The sequence below is a fragment of the Symphalangus syndactylus genome, chromosome 19 (genome assembly GCF_028878055.3).
Source record: "Symphalangus syndactylus isolate Jambi chromosome 19, NHGRI_mSymSyn1-v2.1_pri, whole genome shotgun sequence".
In the NCBI taxonomy this organism is placed as follows: domain Eukaryota; kingdom Metazoa; phylum Chordata; class Mammalia; order Primates; family Hylobatidae; genus Symphalangus; species Symphalangus syndactylus.
Window position 1 is genome coordinate 38,897,294 of NC_072434.2, and position 20,268 is coordinate 38,917,561.

General features: G+C 40.8%; 1 protein-coding gene across 6 annotated transcripts in view; it reads right to left on the reverse strand.

Moving 5' to 3' along the window:
* Positions 1–20,268, reverse strand: part of RGL1 (ral guanine nucleotide dissociation stimulator like 1) — a 289,859-nt gene that overhangs the window by 107,691 nt on the left and 161,900 nt on the right. For 3 of the 6 annotated variants that reach the window (XM_055234759.2, XM_055234761.2, XM_055234760.2), the window contains exon 3: positions 15,942–16,052. The exons of 1 other annotated variant lie outside the window; for it this stretch is intronic. In XM_055234759.2, coding sequence (XP_055090734.1) covers positions 15,942–16,052 — 111 coding nt within the window. Of the gene's footprint in view, positions 1–15,941; positions 16,053–17,077; positions 17,361–20,268 lie in introns of those variants that run through there. 2 more of the 6 variants (XM_055234764.2, XM_055234762.2) reach the window with 1 other exon arrangement.

Below are 20,268 nucleotides of genomic sequence, written 5' to 3' on the forward strand. Positions count from 1 at the left end.
GCATTTTGAAAAGTAAGGCCTGCGAGCAACATTGTCTGGTAGAAATATAATGCTAGCCATAGGCAATTTTAAATTTTTTAGTTGCCAAATTAAAAACATTGAAAAGAAACAGGTAAAAGTATTATTATTATTATTTTAGACGGAGTTTCGCTCTTGTCGCCCAGGCTGGACTGCAGTGGCACAATCTTAGCTCACTGCAACCTCTGCCTCTTGGGTACAAGCAATTCTCATGCCTCAGCCTCCCAAGTAGCTGGGATTACAGGCGCCCGCCACCACGCCTAGCTAATTTTTGTAGTTTTAGTAGAGACGGGGTTTCACCATTTTGGCCAGGCTGGTCTCAAACTCCTGACTTCAGGTGATCCACCAGCCTCAGCCTCCCAAAGTGCTGGGATTACAGGCATGAGCCACCGCGCCCGGCTGTAAAATTAATTTTAACGATACATTTTATTCAACCCATTTTACCCACGATATTACCATTTCAACATGTGATCACTATAGGAAATTACTGAGATATTTTACATTATTTTTTCAAATGCTGGTGCGGATTTTACAGGTACAGAACATTTCAGTTAGGACTGGCTATATTTCAAGTGCTCAATAGGCACATATGGCTAGTTGTTACCATACCGAACAGCACAGGCCTAGAGTTCTGGACCCACATCCTCCAGAGCAAGAGACCCGCAATGATGTCTAGAAGCAGAAGGAAGGAGCACCATCCACTCCGGCTGAATTCCATTGCACGTTTGTCACATGCCCTCATCTCATATGGTGCTATCAGGGTCCTCATGCAAGCCCCACACCCTTGATACAGGATGGGAGATTTCATGGGGGTAAAAAACAGAAATGAGGCTCATTAACCAATAATAAACATTATCACCTTAAAACTCCTCAAACACGAAGTCCAAATACATTCTTTTGTCTGTGGCATCAGAAACATAACAAATATCACAAACGATTCAAATTAGAAAGTAACCTTCAGAGAATTTGTTCTGAAAAATATTTCTTGCCTATCACAAACTGAATAGATAGCATGATTGCAACTATGTTAAAATGTGTGCCTGTGAACAAAAATTGGAAGATAATAAGTAAAAGTGAAAAGAACTGTGTTATCATGGCAGAATTACAGATGATTTTCTTCTTCTTTAAAAACAAAACGACATAGGACATATAGGCGTAGGCAAGGACTTCATGTCTAAAACACCAAAAGCAATGGCAACGAAAGCCAAAATTGACAAACAGGATCTAACTAAACTAAAGAGCTTCTGCAGAGCAAAAGAAACTACCATCAGCGTGAACAGGCAACCTACAGAATGGGAGAAAATTTTTGCAACCTACTCATCTGACAAAGGGCTAATATCCAGAATCTACAATAAACTCAAACAAATTTACAAGAAAAAAACAAACAACCCCATCAAAAAGTGGGCAAAGGACATGAACAGACACTTCTCAAAAGAAGACATTTATGCATGCAAAAACACATGAAGAAATGCTCATCATCACTGGCCATCAGAGAAATGCAAATCAAAACCACAGTGAGATACCATCTCACACCAGTTAGAATGGCCATCATTAAAAAAGCAGGAAACAACAGGTGCTGGAGAGGATGTGGAGAAATAGGAACACTTTTACACTGTTGGTGGAACTGTAAACTAGTTCAACCATTGTGGAAGTCAGTGTGGTGATTCCTCAGGCATCTAGAACTAGAAATACCATTTGACCCAGCCATCCCATTACTGGGTATATACCCAAAGGACTATAAATCATGCTGCTATAAAGACACATGCACACGTATGTTTATTGCGGCACTATTCATAATAGCAAAGACTTGGAACCAACCCAAATGTCCAAAAACGATAGACTGGATTAAGAAAATGTGGCACATATACACCATGGAATACTATGCAGCCATGAAAAATGATGAGTTCATGTCCTTTGTAGAGACATGGATGAAACTGGAAAATATCATTCTCAGTAAACTATCGCAAGGACAAAAAACCAAACACTGCATGTTCTCACTCATAGGTGGGAATTGAACAATGAGAACTCATGAACACAGGAAGGGGAACATCACACTCCGGGGACTGTTGTGGGGTTGGGGGAGGGGGGAGGGACAGCATTAGGAGATATACCTAATGCTAAGTGACGAGTAAGTGGGTGCAGGGAATCAACATGGCACATGGATGCATGTGTAACATACTTGCACAGTGTGCACATGTACCCTAAAACCTAAAGTATAATAAAAAAAAAAAAAAAAGAAACAAAATGGGCTAGTCATAGTGGCTCACGCCTGTAATCCCAGCACTTTAGGGGCCCAAGGTGGGAGGATTGCTTGAGGCTAGGAGTTAAAGACCAGCTTGGGCAACATAGCAAGACCCCCCATCTCTACAAAAAATTTAAAAATTAGCCAGCCATGGTGGTATGCACCTGCAGTCCCAGCCACTCGGGCAGCTCAGGCAGGAGAACCGTTTGAGACCAGGAGTTCAAAGCTGCAGTGAACTATGATCACACCACTGTACTCCAGCCTGGACAACAGAACAAGACCCTGTCTCTCAAAAAAAAAAAAAAAAAAGTATGATGTTGCTTCATCACTCTTTTAAGGATGGCATTGCTTTAAAAAAAAGTCCATCCTTCTTTTCTGAAGCAAACATTTATGCCATTGAACACCAATGCAAAGAAAAGGCAAGGAAGCATGCAGGAAGGTTCAGAAGCCATCAGAACACTTAATTTTAATGGAGCCAATTACAGTTGGGACAGTGTAAATGAAAGCACCTAAAAACAGAATTCTGAAATTCTAGAATCTGAAAACCGCTTGCATAAACTTTACATTTTGCCTAAAGTGAAAATTTCAAAGTTAAGAATGTAAAACCACAGAATAAAGAAAAGTGTCAGAGGGCCAGAGAGCAAGGGAATTGAGTTTTACTAATGAAAATGTAAAAGTATACCCAAAATATTATGTAATTTATATCACTTATTAAGTCTCCTTTTGCCTGTGAGTTCCGGTAAGAAAGGTGCACCACAGAAAGTACACTACACGACAAGCCTGCAACATAAATCTCAGAGTAACAGGCCTCATCATTATGGGCATAACCTTCATTACTATGTTCATGGAGATGTGTCAGATACCTTCATAAAAATGTGTTATGTAGGGCAAAGCCTTATTGGCTTGACACTGGGTCAATGCAAGTTTGAAGCCAATTATAGGCCTCAGATACCAGATATAATAAGATATACGAAAATTCTAAGTAGAATAACTTCAGAATTCAAAGCAGAAACTGAATTCCCAGAGGTCTATCCTTGACCCATGACTCAAACCTATATGTCACTAAGAAGTATATGGATTAACCCTAAATTCCAAGTCATCCCATCTATAAAGGTTACTAGCATACCTAGGCCATTTTTAACACAATCGTGAAATGTGTAGGTCAAGTAATGATGACAAAGATGAGGCAATAGCATCATTTTCTTTTTTTTTTATTGTATCAGTAGTTGGAGTATAAAATATAAGTTAAATTCAGCTGCTTCAATGTTTTCCTTTTGCTTCAAAAAAATGGAATTTACAATATTACCAAATACCAAAAAAAAGTCACTAAAGATACATGTTCTATAATAAAGATAAGGCCAAACAATTTATAAGATGCTCACTAAGTACTAACTATGTCTCAAACACTGTCCCAGGTTATGGGAATATGATGATTAATTAAATATGGCCCCCGCCCTTGAAACACTGAAACGAATAGGACAAAGAGAAACATTTTTTTTAATAGTGTGATAAGTGCTGTAATACAGCTTTTGGTAAAGTGCTAAGGAAACTCAGATAAAAGGATCATTAATCCAGAAGAGAAGTCGGGAAAAGTAGAAGAGTATAACATTTGAGCTGCAACTTGAAAGGTAAGTAGGATTCATCGGTCAACCAGTGAACAGAAAAGCAGGGCAGGCAAATCAATGCCATAAGCAGTGACACAGTGATAACAGAGCTGCACATAAATGTGAACTTTACTATGGCTGATGAAACCAAAAACTCCGGATTCTCTACTAAGAATAGGACCAGGTCTTTTCATGGAGACATAACCACATAGGTTATGTCTGGAGGTCCAGATGGAAGGAAACCTTTTAAACCTCTTTTGCCGCTGAGAAGAGGATCATCATCCCTGCTGCTGTAACAAGCAGCGTAATAGTGAGTTCAGGTTGGGGCTGGGCACTGAAATCAGAGCTGCTGTCATCAGCACTTTTTATCCCAGTCATCTAAAGTTTTACAAGCCTTTATCCCTCGAGCAGACACTCATTTGTGGATTGTCTAGATCAACATTGGATAGGAAGTCATTTCTGTAAAGAATATCATAATCTTCCAACTCTAACCAAAGAATGTTCATGAGGAAACACTTTAATCAACTTTCGGTCCCTGAGAAACACTTCTGTGGGAACAAAACAGCAGCAAGCCCCTCCAGGATGCCCTTAACAGTATGTTGTCTGAAAGCTGGTTCCTGAGGTTCAACTGGTCACAGTATCATTGCTTTGCACAAAAACAAGTGTTACACGCATGCCTTGAGTCAGTGTACAAAGAGTCCCTTCTCCTCTACCACCACACACAGTCAGTAGATTCAGGGAGAATTCAGTGTTTGTCAGTAACACTTAACATAAGTAAATCACTTATTAAGCATCTTTGTAGGAGAGATTTAATTTTCAGTTACAGCTCTGAGTACAAGGGTCATTTAACTCCATAAGTCAGCTGAGAACAGGGAATGAATGCTGGGGTTCAAGTATCTTGAGAGAGAAGGAAAAGATCTTTAGATGCTCAGGGGGATCCCATATGAATAGAAGGAAGGTCGGATTTGTGGCCGAGCAGCCAAAGACCCTGGAATCTATTTTTAAGTCAGAAGAAGGACAGGAAGGAACAGGAACAAAAAAAGGAACTCACACAAGAGAAATGGAAAGCAAGAAGGAAGCAGCTATAATCAGCAAATGGAAAGACAGTGAGAAAAATAGATCTTTAAAACTGTGTTCCTAACAGGGAGGCCAGGAACACTGCTGGAAAAGACTGAAAGAGAGAAGAAAACATAGAAAGCAGCAACAGGACTACTCAAAGGAAGTATTTTAAATGCCTACATTTTATGAGGGTCAGTGTTGGTCAGCTGGTAACATTCTTGCCTCTGGGATTAGGTCATGAGTTCAAGTCCTACTTCGGGATTTGGCTTCAGACCAACCAAAAGTTAATTTTCCAGGACCTCTGCAAAGATGGAAGCACTTTCCATTCCTTGGTGCATTATTAGCTTTATCACCCTTCTCACAACAAATTAAAAGTACCAGAAAGAAAAACAAGAATCAAAGAAGAAATAGAACATTTTCAAACACAAAATATCCACTGCATTTGTCTTAAGAATCCTGTGAGTATGGGGTATTTTTTTCCCACAACCAATCTACAGACAGAAGCCTTGCTGTCTGCATTCTCGATGCACCTGGAATCCCAGTGGGGACAACAGTGATAGCAGAGGAAGCACTACTCCTAGCTGAACATCACCTCTCATCAGGTAATCAGCAAGTGGTAGCAAGTGGGAAGAAAAGAAAGTAGAAAAGATTGCCTCTGGAACGAAGGAAAAAAGGCAAGACTAATGAACAGAGCCACATGCCTATCAAGCATTTAGGTGGTGAGTAGAGAGAAAAAAAGAGAGGCCTCTAGATTAAATGACAGTAAGAATATCCTTATATTTGTATAACAACTTACATATTAAAAAATACTTTTATATACATTAACTCATGTGATCCTCACAAAAATCATAGGCAGAGTAAAAACAGATATTAAAGCCATTTCACAGGTGAGGAAATGGAAGATTCAGAAAGTCACAACCTCACAAGCAACTCAGCTCATTCCTGGCTGAGGCATTGGGGCTCAGGCATTGTATAAGCTAATCAACGTGTAGCACAGTAAGAAATTTTATCTTTTATCTCATGTAGTTTAGTCCAAGACTTGAAATTGATGGTGCAAGAACAATTTGCTAACATCCTAAATTATGTCCTATTAAGAAAGATTAGCATAATGCTTACCAAGCAGTTTTTAGAAAAATTGTTTCCAACTCTCTGATTTTTCTGTCAGAAATGGCAAAACAGAAGACAGAATATGGCCCACTGTTAAGTAATAAAATATTTTTTAAAGCACAAAAATAATACCAACAAATTACTTTAGAAAAACTGAAGGAATTTCAAATGCAAAATGTTGGAGCCCAAGGAATAATGCAGTCTTTCATTATGCAAGGAGCCAGAGAGATAAAATACAATAGATGTTATTTCTAATATACGAGGATTACTAAACCCTGCCATGATTGTTCCTTCCTCTCAAATGTACAAAATGAGAGAGGGATGTTAATGACATGTCCTAAAACCTTGCTAATACTGTTTCTTAAGCAATCTGGTGTCACATATAACACCAAGCTTCAGGGCGTCCATGTAAGAAAGCCACCCAGGTCTCTCCAATGTTCCATGGCAGGGTTCTAGAGGGCCCTGACAGTGGGAGTGCTGATGAGAGCCCCACCACTCAATGAGTTGAGTGCACACCATATCCTAGGCACTGTGCTGAGCACCTTACATACATAACTCATTTACTCCTGACAGTCATTCCATCAGGAAGGCACTGCTATTCTCCCCTTTACAGGCAAGGAGCTCAGGCCTAGAGAGGTTAAGTAACTTCACAGCTCAGGCCTGTACAGCTCACATGTGGTAGAGGTGAGTTTTGCACGGAAGTCTGGCTTTAAAGCATAGGTTCTTGACCACTGCACTAAGCTACCTCCCTATTCCAGGGCTCCTGCTGAACATACTCCTGAAAATGAAAACCAGCCAGGAGGTGCCAGCGTCTACAAAGTCCCCAACTGAGCTAATTCCCTAGCCAGGCCTTGATGGCTCTGGGCCCTAAAGTCATTTTTAAAACAGACATGTTTATTGTGTCATGTCTTTAGAAGGACTCAGCCTTTGGACAGAAAGTGGCAAGTCTTTTCCCTGTGCTTCACAAACTAACCAAATGCTTCAATTACCTCAGTTTTCTATTTAGGAGTATCAGTTATCTCAATAAACAATTTCAACTATTGCAATTTAATTTTTTTTTTTTTTTGAGATGGAGTTTCGCTCTGTTGCCCAGGCTAGAGTGCAGTGGCACCATTTCTGCTCACTGCAACCTCCACTTCCCAGGTTCAGGAGATTCTCCTGCCTCAACCTCCCCAGCAGCTGGGATTACAGGCACATGCCACCATACCTGGCTAACTTTTGTATGTTTAGTAGAGGCGTGGGTTTTCACCATGTTGGCCAGGCTAGTCTTGAACTCTTGACCTCAAGTGATCCACCCATCTGGACCTCCCAAAGCGCTGGGATTACAGGCGAGAGCCACCACGCTCAGCCAAGTATTGCAATTTTAATTGGAAAAGTCATGACTATAAAGCATTTTATTTTTAGCCAATGTCTAAACCAGTTTCAGTTATTTTTACCTACATACTTAAATGTTCTTTTCTTAGATAAATATTGTCCACAGACTCTAGCTCCATCACCATTAATGACAGAAGTTATGGGCATAATAAGAATGGCACATAACTATGGAAGAATTACTAGCAAGAGGGTTGCGGAGAGATTCAGTTGATATGACTGACCAAAGACATCCTACCCTTAGCAGAAAAGGTTTGCTTTTTGCCTTCAAATTGTGTTCAGAATTAAGAAACTGGAAATACTCAGCCTTGGCTTCATTTTTATAAAAGATGAAAATGAGTATTTAAAACAGCAGGAAACAAGGGAAAAAAGTTGAATTGCTGAATTCTTTGCAGAAAAGAAAAGCATAAAAAACTTCTGGGGGAGTTTACATAGGATTAGATTAACTGTGCTGAAACAAATTCAAATGAATGGACCACAGATGGCATAAGCAATTAAATGCTAGAAAATGTAGGGTAATGAGTCTGTGAGAGTTTAAAAAAGATCTAGAACCACCAGCAACACCCCACCCCCAACCACCACCACTGTTATCCTCAGAAGTCATACACTGCATAACATAAAGGAGAAGGTGGCTTTGAGGAAACAAGCCAAGCAGAGGCCCAAAGCATTGGGAAACATATGCAGTCACATCAGTGGAAAGACACAGGTATTTCTACAATGACAAGACAAAAGGATCAGTGGGAAATGACATGATTCTCTCTCTCTCTGTATGAGACTAACTGAGCTTCCTACAAGGTGGTGTCTTCTACCCAATGTTGTAAGCTTGTTCTCCTTTTAGTCCTTCCTTTCTTCCTCTGTTTTTATTCCTTTTTAAACTAAAAGCAGTTCTCCGAGTAAAGTCAATCAAACAATCTCAATAATGACACAATTAAGGGAAACCAAGCAAAACATGACAAAATCAAGCTTTGATCAATTATATAGAAGAGGCCATAAGTGACATTATAAGGTGAACCAAATCCTAAAAAATAAAATGTGAAAAGACATTTTAATATATAGGCTGTGTGTGTATTTAGGTGAGAGAGTGAGACTGAGAGGTGGTAGCAGTAAACTAGGGAAGCATTCTATCTTACTGAAATGTTTCTTTTATACAAGGGTGAGAATTAGCAATCAGAGTGAGCCTTTAAGAACAGCAATGTCAGCTGCTAGGATGAAGAGTATCAGACAGAATTTAAACACACTGTGTAGGAAGATGGAAAAAGACCAGGACACCTAACCATAAAATTTCTTGTGTCCCTAACAACACAATTGTAAGTTTAACTGCTGTTTTCTAAAATACAACTCTGTAATCATAGTCCTGCAGGTTCCATATTTATTCTCTCTCCATGGTCTGCAGATTCAATTTGTTTGGTTTGTAGGGAAACAGAAGACTTTAAAAAAAGAAAGGAAGAAAGAAAAAGAAACCACCAGCTCTGCAAAGTTCTCTGGAATCTGAGAAGTCAAGCAGGGCTTTCTGCCTTGTTCATGGTGAGCCTAAACTGAGATTTCGTCTCTAGACGTGACACGTCAGGCATGCCTGGATCTGGTTTTTCTGCCAAGCCTTCTGACAGGAACGCAGGCATTTGCTAGTGTATACGGAGGAAGGCTGACTTGAAGTCCCCAGTACATTTCACCCAGTGAGAAGAGGCCAACACTGACTCCAGAAAGCCTTTTGCTGACTTGCTCTTTGAAACCAGCGTGCCTGCCGGGAATCCTCGCCCTGCGCCCCGCCTACACTCATCCCCACCTACCTTGTCCACTCTGCCACCACATCTTCAGTCAGGTCCTCATCCCTTTCTTCACCTCATTACCACTAAAGAAAGCCTCCTCCTGGGTCCCCGTGCTCCAGTCTGGCTCCCTTCCGATGCATCTCCCCTGCAGCTGTCAGTCATTGTTCTAAAATGCAAATCTGACCATGCCACTCTGCTTAAAACTCTTCAATGACTATGCTAACATTAAAGATGAAGCAGATTCCATAGCTTAGCATTCCAGGTTCTTGGTGACATGACTCATGCCTTTCTCTCCAGCCCCCTTTCATCTCCCTTTCCCACCAGGTTCCCTTATCTCTTACCCAGGCTGAGCCTCACAGGGGAAGTCTCATTTCAGGCCTCCATGCCTTCCCACAGGCTGTGCTCTCTAGTTGGAATGCTGGCCCCCAGGGTCCCAGCCCTCATTTAACTCCCAATCATCCGTCACTTCTCCACTGAAGGGCCCTCTCCTCTGTGCAGCCTTTCTGGACTGCCCACCTGTCACTCGCATTTGATTTAAATGCCCCTGATTCTGGGCTCCCCTAGCAATGGTCATACTTGCCACAGTATATTGTAATTAATTCAACTTTGTCTCCCTCACTTACTTGTAAGTCCCTCTAGAACAAGGAGTATTTTACTTTAACATGGTGGCTGGCATAAAGCAGGCTTTTGATGAATAAATGAATGGTATGGAAGGAGAGGTTAGCAGGCTCAAATGCAAATGACAGAATCATATAGAAATATGCAACAGCAGTGAGGGAGTTCGCACTGGATGTGTTTACTAGCAAATGACCCAGAAACTGCCAAAATCTCCAAAGAACTCCAAATCAACACTACATCTCGAGATAGCCACACCCATTGGCAACCCAGACACAGAGCTGAGCTTCTCTGGTGGAATGAAGTAACATTTCTTATCTTCCCCCATTTAACCAAAACTTTTCTTGCTCTGTTTATAGAAATTAATTTTTTATGTAAAAAGAATATGATGGTACAAATTAGAATGTTTTACTATGTAGTGTATTTTTGCATATCTTAACATAAAATACGTAAGACAGTCAAAAAATTCTGATTATTTAGAAGGGGGAAGCTTAAAGAAACACATATACCATGGGCAAAGGAAACTAAAAGGAGTGGAATTGGGCAGTGACAAATTCCAGCTAAGCTCTAAAGTGGAAAGGCACAGTATTTACCTTATTTCTCTCATTTTCTTTCTAAGAGTAAAACTCCAAGCGGCTTTTTCTTTATAATTTCACAGAAATAAGAATAAAATATGTTCATAAAATTGTTTTAACAGAATATACACTTTTAAGTATAAGGAATTAATGTGCCTCTTATATTTATGCCATTATGTACTTGCTGGGAGTTGACATGTATTTTGAACTCAGCTGAGTATTCCTTGGATTGGTGAATTGAAATGGATATTCTTGATTACATGTCACATATTCCTAACACAGATCCCAACAGAATTTGAAAGCACCAGCACCAAAAGGATCCAGTGTAATAATATCTCAGGCAATTTAAATTTACTATATTTTCTTGATTGGTAGAGGCTACCCTACCATTAGATTAATAATTTTAAAAACATGTTTCGAAGGTCAAAATTAAAAATACCAGTTGGTTCATTTACACATAGCTGCTAAATTCTGAAATCTACTTTCTAAAGCCTAAATTAAACATTCCAATAGACACATATAATGCAACCCAAGGGCCTGTTTTCCTAGATGAAAACAAGGATGACCAACTATAAACTAAAGGCTCCTCTAGGGCTTATCTCCTTACAATTCTAAAATCCCACTCCTGCAGTTTCCAACCACACATAATTGTAATGCTAGCCCATGCTTTTTAACTCATGCATTGCCTTTTTTTTCTTCAACATTCAGCATCAAGAGAAGTACAACTGGACCTCTTGGTTTTAAAAGGCACTGGGGAATGTTCGTTAAAATGAACAATTGATACCTTTGCGCCCTGCTTTGTTCCCGAATGGGTGTAAGACAGTTATAATCATTATCTAATTGATTTTTCTTGCTCCCATGCCCCTTTCTTCTTCTTTGTAAGTGAACATCTTCATGTAGACTTTGTTTTAAATGAGAACCAACTATGCATTCATACTTATAAAAACAATATTAGTCCCCCAAAGAAGGATGAGGCATCACCTATTCATTCAACAAACATGTATTGAGTTTCTACCAACTAGATGGCCATGGTTGCAAGCTTACAGTTTAACGGAAGATAACAAACAAGTAAACAGGCAATTACAACAGACTGAGGTAAATGCACGACAGGGAGATGCAGAATGCCTCTGGCGCACACAGAAGGGACGCCTCTTCCAGTGCTGGGGGATTAGAGAAGGTTCCCAGAAGTGAAATTAGCTGAAAACTCCAGGAACTGTATGCCATTTGAAGGCAACATGGATAGCAACAACACAAAAATGCCAGGTAGAGTCAATCCGAATAGAACATCCAAGTGAGATGTTCTCAATTCTCAATCTCAATTGAGATTCTCAATTATCAATCTCAATCTCAATCTCAATCTCAAATCTCAATCTCAATCTCAATCTCAAATTCTCAATCCAGATGTGACAAATGGTTATCTTACCACGGTCCCCGCATAACCCACGGTTGGCCACAATTTGCCCAAACGCCACGTTCTATAACCTAATGTTTCTAGGTTCTTTTATTTCTACATATATTCAACTTTCTCCATTCTATTTCACTCTCTTTACCAGACCCCCATCTATCTTGTGTTTCAACTAGGTCCCACAGACATTTATCAAGAGCCTATGTGGGAAACGGTGTGACAAATACTGGACCCAGGGCAGAAAGGCCCCAGTGCCCCACCACAAGGACTGCATGACCACAGAAGTACAGGACTAAGAAGAGCCACGTGACTAACCACTGATCATTCCACTGCCCACAAATTCTGCAGAAGTGACCTAGCACTCACAATCCTGCTTGTAAAACGAATATCCTCACTTGGAACTTATCTTAGGCTGACATGTTTTTTGGACCCTGAGTCTGTCATATTCTGAAGACAGCAGCATGAACTCTTGACACCAAAGCCCTTCCCTAACAGTTGAATTCTTTTCCTCTGTCCCTTTGAGTATTCATCCTGAAATGCTACACTTCCTGCTTCCAGAGGATACTGATATTTTCTTAACTCATTTCTACATTATTCACTATCCATATACAACCACAACACTGGGGCCAAAGACAAATAACAAGTTTTGACACTTTGCAACTCCAAAAATCACAAGATAAGCGAATGTCTGGGTGAAATTACTTCTTTTTTTAAGAGACAGAGTCTCACTCTGTCACCCAGGCTAGAGTGCAGTGGTGCAATCATGGCTCGCTACAGCCTTGACCACCCCGGCTCACGCGATCCTCCCACCTCAGCCTCCCAAGTAGCTGGGACTACAGGCACACGCCACCACACTCAGCTAATTTTTTAATTTTATTTTTATTTTTTAGTAGAGACAGGGTCTTGCCCAGGCTGGTCTTGAGCTCCCAGCCTCAAGCAAATCAGCCTGCCTTGCCCTCTCAAAGTGCTGGGATTACAAGAATGAGCCACTGTGCTAGGCTCGGAATTGCTGTTTAATGTCTCCTCCAATCCTAAGATTTTTAAAAATTTGTGACATAATTGAAGTCATTTTTCTTTGAGAATTATAGGTGGGTAAAATTATCCCAGCCAAAGATGTTATTGTAAAGGGAAAATGGGTCAGCATTTCAATAATATTTGGTTTTTCAAAGTTGCCAACATAATCTCACTGTCAATGGGCAAGGATGCAGCTGCATGTACAAGTAAACTGAGCCTGGGACATACTTGGTTGTAGTTTTCTAAACACAGAGTTTTACTTTAAAAGATCAACTGAACACAGAATTTAACAGACAAAATAAAAAAGAATGACCTAAATGTTTTGGACTGTATAATACTTCACATCTGAGGATATGTAATTATTTTGCTCTCCTCCCCAAAATTGAATCTTAATTATGTTTTGAGATCTGAATACTAGAAAATACAAAAATTACGTTCCATCTTTTAGGCATTTGGAATAAGCATTATAGACACGTAACAAAGCTATGCCTACCCTCACATGCTACATAACCTCATACGTATCTTCATATCTTCGATGCACCCTAATTTAAACCCCCAAAATGGGGAGTTTATCAGTGAGATCATAGCTTCACAACAAATATCTCAATTTGCAGCTCAAGTTATAATTCTAGACATGAAAAAAAGAAAGTTACATCTCTCAAGTCTTGCAACATTAGGGAAAAGCACACCGAAAGCATCCTCGGTCTTTTGAGCCAATGTTCTTTTCTACTACTATGGAAACAGCCTTAAGGTCCCAGGAAATTCTTCACAACAAGGAGGCAACCATCTGGATTTGAATCTGGTGTTTACCACTCCATAGCTGTGTGACCCTGGCAAACAATTTAACCTCTCTGGGCATTAGTCTCCTCATGTTAAAAAAAAAAAAAAAGAGAGAGATCATCATAACACCACCTTCCTCAGAAGGTTGTTGTCATACTGCAATAATTTCCTCACCTGACCCCATTCTCTAGTAACTCTGAAACTAGTTACTTTGAGAATTTTGAAAGGGTACTGGAACACAGGAAAACAAACATGGGGAAGCCACTCTGTTCTAAAGAGAAAGGTTTGTAATTGCTATGGCTCAATGGGTTGAGTCACATTTAATTAAGTCTGGAATTTTCACGGACAAAAACAGAACTTCCCAACAGGACACCTAAGACAAGAAAACATGTAGATTAGAGCTGGAGAGCCCCTAGGAACTTGCAATAAAGGAGTAGGCTGGTAGTAGTAAATCACACTTTGTTGAAATGGGGGCAGGGGGGACAGATTCCTCCATCAACTAGAGCCAATCTTTTCACATTATCCTCCTTCTCAATATTTCATATCTACTGTTGAATCCAGGGTGAATTAACTCGGAACTCTGTATAAATTTGAGAACACTGAGAGAAGGGAGAGAGAAGAAAAGAAGTGAAGTCTAGTAAAGAGAACAGTCAGTGGGGATTACTAAATAACTCTGAGGATCTAAATACATAACAGTTTGTAGATGTGGGGCCTATAGAGTGAACCCCTCCATTTCCAATGACTTACTCATAACTAATGTTGTATATGGCTAAAAACTAAAACAGTCACCCAAGCAACATCAGTCTCATTAGAAAGAGAGGAATAACCTGATACCAAAAAAAATGTAATGACCCTTTTGAAGACAACTGGTTCAGAAGTTGTGAATCATTCTGAAATAGCTAGAGGCCAAACCACATGGATGCCACCTTTAAATAAAATACATACACACAACCACCAAAAACAAAGCGACGACTTGTCAGAACTCTAGTTCTGCTTTCCCTATCAGGTCTGCTGGTGATGTACATAACTAATTTTAAAATCATATTCTGAGTAAGGTAGGTACTTGGTAAGTGAAGACCTCTAGTTCTCACTGGAAGGCTCCTATCTTTCCAGACCACACCTGCAGATGTCATTAACAGTTTATGGCCCTCATGGGTGATACCTTGGCCCAAAGTACAGTAGCAGGAAAGGCCTGAGCTGAAGCAGCTGGGGAAGCCCAAAGCAACGAATGCCTGTGTCAGCAGACTCATGGCAGAGGAAGTGATTGCTGCCGGCCATGGGCCACCATCCTGCCTTAAACTCCCTGGAGTTACAAGTCACACGTTACCACTACTCTTAATAGGAGGCCCTGTGCAATTTTGTGTCCTATCCTCCTTCACACTTCACCTTTGAATGCTGCTCAAAATATTCTGAATTTTCAGAGACTCCAAGCCGCTAAAGATGGGATGCAAGTGCATAAATCTTCAACACTCTGAAGCCCATCTGCTAGAATAAGGCCAGCCAGGTGAAATCACACTCCATCCCCTCTATTCAGCCAACCATTATTTCCTTTCTCAAGGCTTTTTGGGTCGCCTCTCACTGCCTGGTCTGAGAACTACTTCTCCTTCCAGATCAAGAATCCCTTCATTCTTCCACATGTTTGACACTTGCCCAAGTAGTGATCCTGTCGCCGAGCTTTCCATTTCTCACATTTGCTTTATTTGGGATGTGTTGAAGGATCTACTAGATGATACCTACAAACTTGCACGACCTCACCCGATATTTTACAATCTCAGTGGAAAAGAGTCCCGTTTACAGAAGCAGCATTTTTCCAAAGGCCCACCACTCTACACACAAAGTAGTGGGTACTAAGCATCCATTTGCCTCCTCCCAAGATATAGAAAAGAGATCACAATAGGAAATCTACCACCCCTCAAAGGATGCAGACTTGGAATGCTCTGTCTCCTGAGCAGTCTGGGTACCTCCTAGAGATATAGGAGCAAGGTAGACACTGACAGCATCAACTGTTGGGGGCGGGGGTGGTGGGAAGAGAGAGACAAGGGTGGCTTCTGGGCAAAGCTGCTTACGGCTCTTGTCTAAGAGAGTGCTGCTCTCTGGGCCTGTATTGTGTGTGTCATTTTCTGCCACTCCACCCCCAATCTATTTGCCAAAGACCTCAAGATGTTTCTAAGAGGTTCTGAATTATTGACAAACCTAGGGAAGATGCTTTTGAAAACATTAAATACAAAAAGAGACCTGTTCAGCTAGTGCAAACACTTGGTCATTACCATTTTCCTTTTTAAAGCGAAAAGAGGGAAAAAAAGAAAAAGCCTGCCTCTGTTAAATAATAATGATATTCACAGACACTGAAATTCCAAAGTTCACCATCTCGCCAGCTTTACTCACCCCTAGCCATCTTGCTCCTTTATTGGCAGCCTGTTGAATCTGGACTCTTTTGAGGGTGACATGGTAAACAGCTCCTTCCTCTACCTCTTCACCCCAGTCCTGAATCGAGCTCTGCCAGGGACGGGATAAAGAGAAAGAAAAAGAGTATTTTTTTCCTCTCTGCTAACCACAATCTATCCCAGCTGCCTTGCTGCTTACAACAGCACTCAGGGCACAAGATGGGCTGTTCAAAATAAATATTACAATCCGAGCAATACAAGACACATTTTGATAGAGGGAATGCTGAGATTTTCTTGGCTTGCAGCCCCTTCCTGTGGTATCAGGATCCCCGGACTTTTCCATTTAGTTATTTCTCCTAGACTTGCTCACATACCTTAAATAGTTTGTTTTGAAGTCTTTCTTTTTCTTTATAAAGTAACTAGTTTAGTCCTGATTAACTTGTCCCCCTTAAGTGAAAGGAAAAATAATTCTTTGTAAAAAAAAAAAAAAAAAAGAAAGAAAGAAAGAAAAAGAGAAAAAGAAAAGAATAAGTTTGTACTTTTTAAAGTGGCTGGGTCATTGAAGAAACCAGATTTGAAACTCAGACACAAACAAGTGTTTAAAACGCCAAGAGTCCTCACTCCTTTGGAAGTGAAGTGGTTTGCTTGTCTTTTCTCCTCATTGTTTTGGAGCCCACAAACTTAGCGGGGGTGGAAAGTTTTTATTTCCGTAAAATAATCTGGCAAGTGCAGAAAAAGCAACACATCATCAGGCAGCTTCTACTAAAATCTGTGCAGCGACCCCCTGGATTTCCATGTCTCCAGCTAAACCTGAGGTTTGTGTTAAAGAGCCGCTGGGACGCAGAAGCGCTCTGCGGTTCACCCACACTAACAGTTCTTTTTCCTTTAAAGTTCTCCCCTCCTAACATGCATCTGCCCCAGACACACCACAGGCAATTGCTGAGAAAGTAGGTATGGTTGAAAGGGAGAAGACACGCAGAGAGAGAGGAAAACAAAGCGGAGTGAGAGAGCTTTAGCTCACAAGTATGGAATCGGATTGCTCTGTTCACTCCGAGGGAGTCCAAAACACGCCCAGCGAAAGCGGGAGAAGATTCCCCACCAGAGAAGCCTCGGGAGAGGGCAGAGAGCTCTCGTTACCATTTTAGCTTGCCAAAGCAATTTCATTCTCAGTTTTCTCTCCGGTGCGCGAACGCTGCATGATGCGCCCTGCTCGGAGGCCAACGCAGTGTCTGCTGGGCTCAGCACCGCGGCGCCTCGCCCGGGTCCCGGTCCCGAGCGGCCACCGCGCACAGACACGCGCCGCGCTGCCCCCGCCGCCGCCGGTGCGCGCGACTCGGGCCACAAAGGGAACGCGGCGAGCGAGCGAGCAAGCGAGGAGCAGACTCCTCCCCACGCCACTCCGTGATGTAAGGCTTTCCTGTTTGTGCTTGTGAGCACACTCTCCCTTGCTTCAGTCCCATGGATAAAGTCAGCATGAAAGCGTTTCTCCAGTTCTGAAGGTGATTGGGAAACAACACTTTCAAGTTTATCAGGTTTTCCTGACGGTAACCAGGTGCCAAAATAGAACTGAGTGTGGGATGGAGAATTTGTGTGTGTCTTCTTTCTTCGCTAAAACAATGGAAGGAGAAAGTCCGAAAAACTTCCATTATCTGCCTATTATCTATTTTGATTTTAGAATAATTAAGTCAGAATGACCCCAGTGAGAGCCGCAATACTAGAAGCCAGGAAGTTTTTCATTAGGACAGAGGATAAGGTCAGAGGGCACCCGGGTATTCCAAAACCGTGCCCAGGGGCTATACCCTCTCCTGCATCAGCACACTGCCAACAGGAAATCGCGCTGGGCTTTTCACCACCCATTGTGATAAGGCTCAATTACCCAGTAACTGGCCATTGGGGGTGGGAAGGGAACAAAGCAGGGTAAGGTTTTGCTGGGACTGACAGTGTCCTGGAGGTTCTGTGAGTCTTTGTGAGTAGCCACCATGGGTTGAGTTGCCTGTACTGTAGGGACACAGTAGGATCATAGCCACAGGGAAAAGTTCTTCATCAGATGACTACCAGCAGGAGTTTTATCATAATGGAAAGATCTGCTATAGGGATAAAAGATTATTACATTTTTTTAGATCCAGTTTTAACAAGTCAACAGCAAGAGATACCAGATAATGCAGTCAAACTTGACACCTGCCAGAATTCCATGCAAATTGCAAATACCTTTAGGGCTCATGTCTTTCATACTATTCACCCTAAATGAATTTAATCACCTTCAAATAAAAAAAAAATAGGTCTCCCACTAATCGCCATACTATGACATAAGCCTGGGTTTTGGTTAATAGTAAATATGTCATGAGCTGACAATTTAGAAAATCAAGTGTACCGATGTTCCCAGGAGAGCAGAATAAATGACAGCAAGGGCACATTAAGGAAAAACAAAAGGATCTGTGGACACTTGAGAACATCTACAAGTCATTCAGCCAGGTTTTCCCCATACAACCAGAATCTAAGGGCACAGTGACTGTATGGAGACGAGATGCCTTTTTAGCAAGCTGAAGTGGTTGTTCTATAATTTAAAAAACAAACAAACAAAAAAATACATAGACTAAATCCTTCTACGATGATCAGGGCAGAATGTTGCTGGGAACCAGAGGAAAATCATGTGAAGGCCCTACCTCCCTGCTTGTTAAGCCATCCTCAGGAACCCAGGCCCATCTCTAGAGGACCTGTTAGGTAATCTTGGAGACCACAAAATGCAACTGAGGACAGTTAACCTGTAAGATTAACTTCACCACTACTTTAACCTGATTTTTGGCTACACATTTGGCAGTAACTGAAATGTTTCCATTTCAGAGATATTAAGCAGTTTCTTCAACCTCACTCTCCCAGGAAATCTTCCCGGACAGGGCAGCTTAAATTCACAAGACCCCACTCAGGTTTCAGATCTACTCACCTTTCTCTGTACTCCAATTCCCTGGCTGGCCACCTAGTGTGTAAAGGGAAAAGAACTAGCTTCAAGCCAAGTGGATACAGCTTCACATCCAGCCTTGCAGTGAGTGAACCTGAATGCTACTACCCTGAGCCTTAATTTCCTCATCTGCAAAATGGGACAAACATCTACCTGAAAGAGTTTGAAAGAGGATCAAATGAAATAATGCATGCAAATCATCAAGCACATGGTAAGTGATCCGAAAAAATTCCACTGCCTCCTTATTGTACTTCCTCCCAAGCCATATTTATCCAGACTCACTGAAAAGTGTGTTATGTATGCAACACCAGGAAATCTGAAATGATGTCTTCTCATGGAATTACTTTAAAATTTCAGAGAGGTTTTCCAAGAATAACTATTTGTATTTACACCTCACAATGTATGTAATTTTGTACAAATGCTGTTCTGCAAAAAAAGAGGCAGACTTTATGCTAGATAGAACAATTGTGTGTTGCAGTTTACAAATTTTTTGATATTCATTTAAAAATATTTCATCAGTAGGCAGTTCAGTCCATATTACCTTATTACCTGTACCTTTGGGTTAAAGTACTCCTGGTCAATATGTGGGAAGACAAACCAGTAAGCCATTTATAACTCAGTTGGTGTTTATTTACCACATTAGCCTTCCCGTGTCCTAACAGAGTCCTGAGAGGATAGGTTAAGTTTTGTTAAAAGATCAGGAATGTTTTGTAGTTTTTAGAGAGCAAGACTTGCATCTCTTTGGTTCAGTTTATTCCAAGGTACTTTATTCTGATACTATTGTAAATGGGATTGCTTTGTAAATTTCACTTTTAGATTGTTTGTTGTTAGTATATAGAAACACATTAATTATTTATTTTGCAATTGACTGAATTTGTTTATTATTTTATAGGGTTTTTTGTTTTTTTGCTGATACACCTAAATAGAAAGACATCCCGTGTTTATGGGTTGAAAGACTTCATATGTTAAAATGTCCATATTACCCAAAACTTTCTGCATATTCAATGCAATCCCTTCCAAAATCCCAAGTGTATTTTTAACAGAAATAGCAAAAATAACCTTAAAATTCACATGGAACTATGAAGGATCCTGAATAATCAAAGCAATCTTGAAAAAGAAGAGTAAAGCTGGAGATCTCATGCTTCCTGATTTGAAAACATATTACAAAGCCACAGTAATCAAAACTTTATGGTACTGGCATAAAGACAGACATACAGATCAATGGAACAGAACAGAAAGCCCAGAAATAAACCCAAGCATATGTGGTCAACTGATCTTCAATAAGGATGCCAAGAATACACAACAAGGAAAAGATAATCTCTTCAACAAATGGTGCTGGGAAAACATTTGTACAAAAACTAGATCACATGCA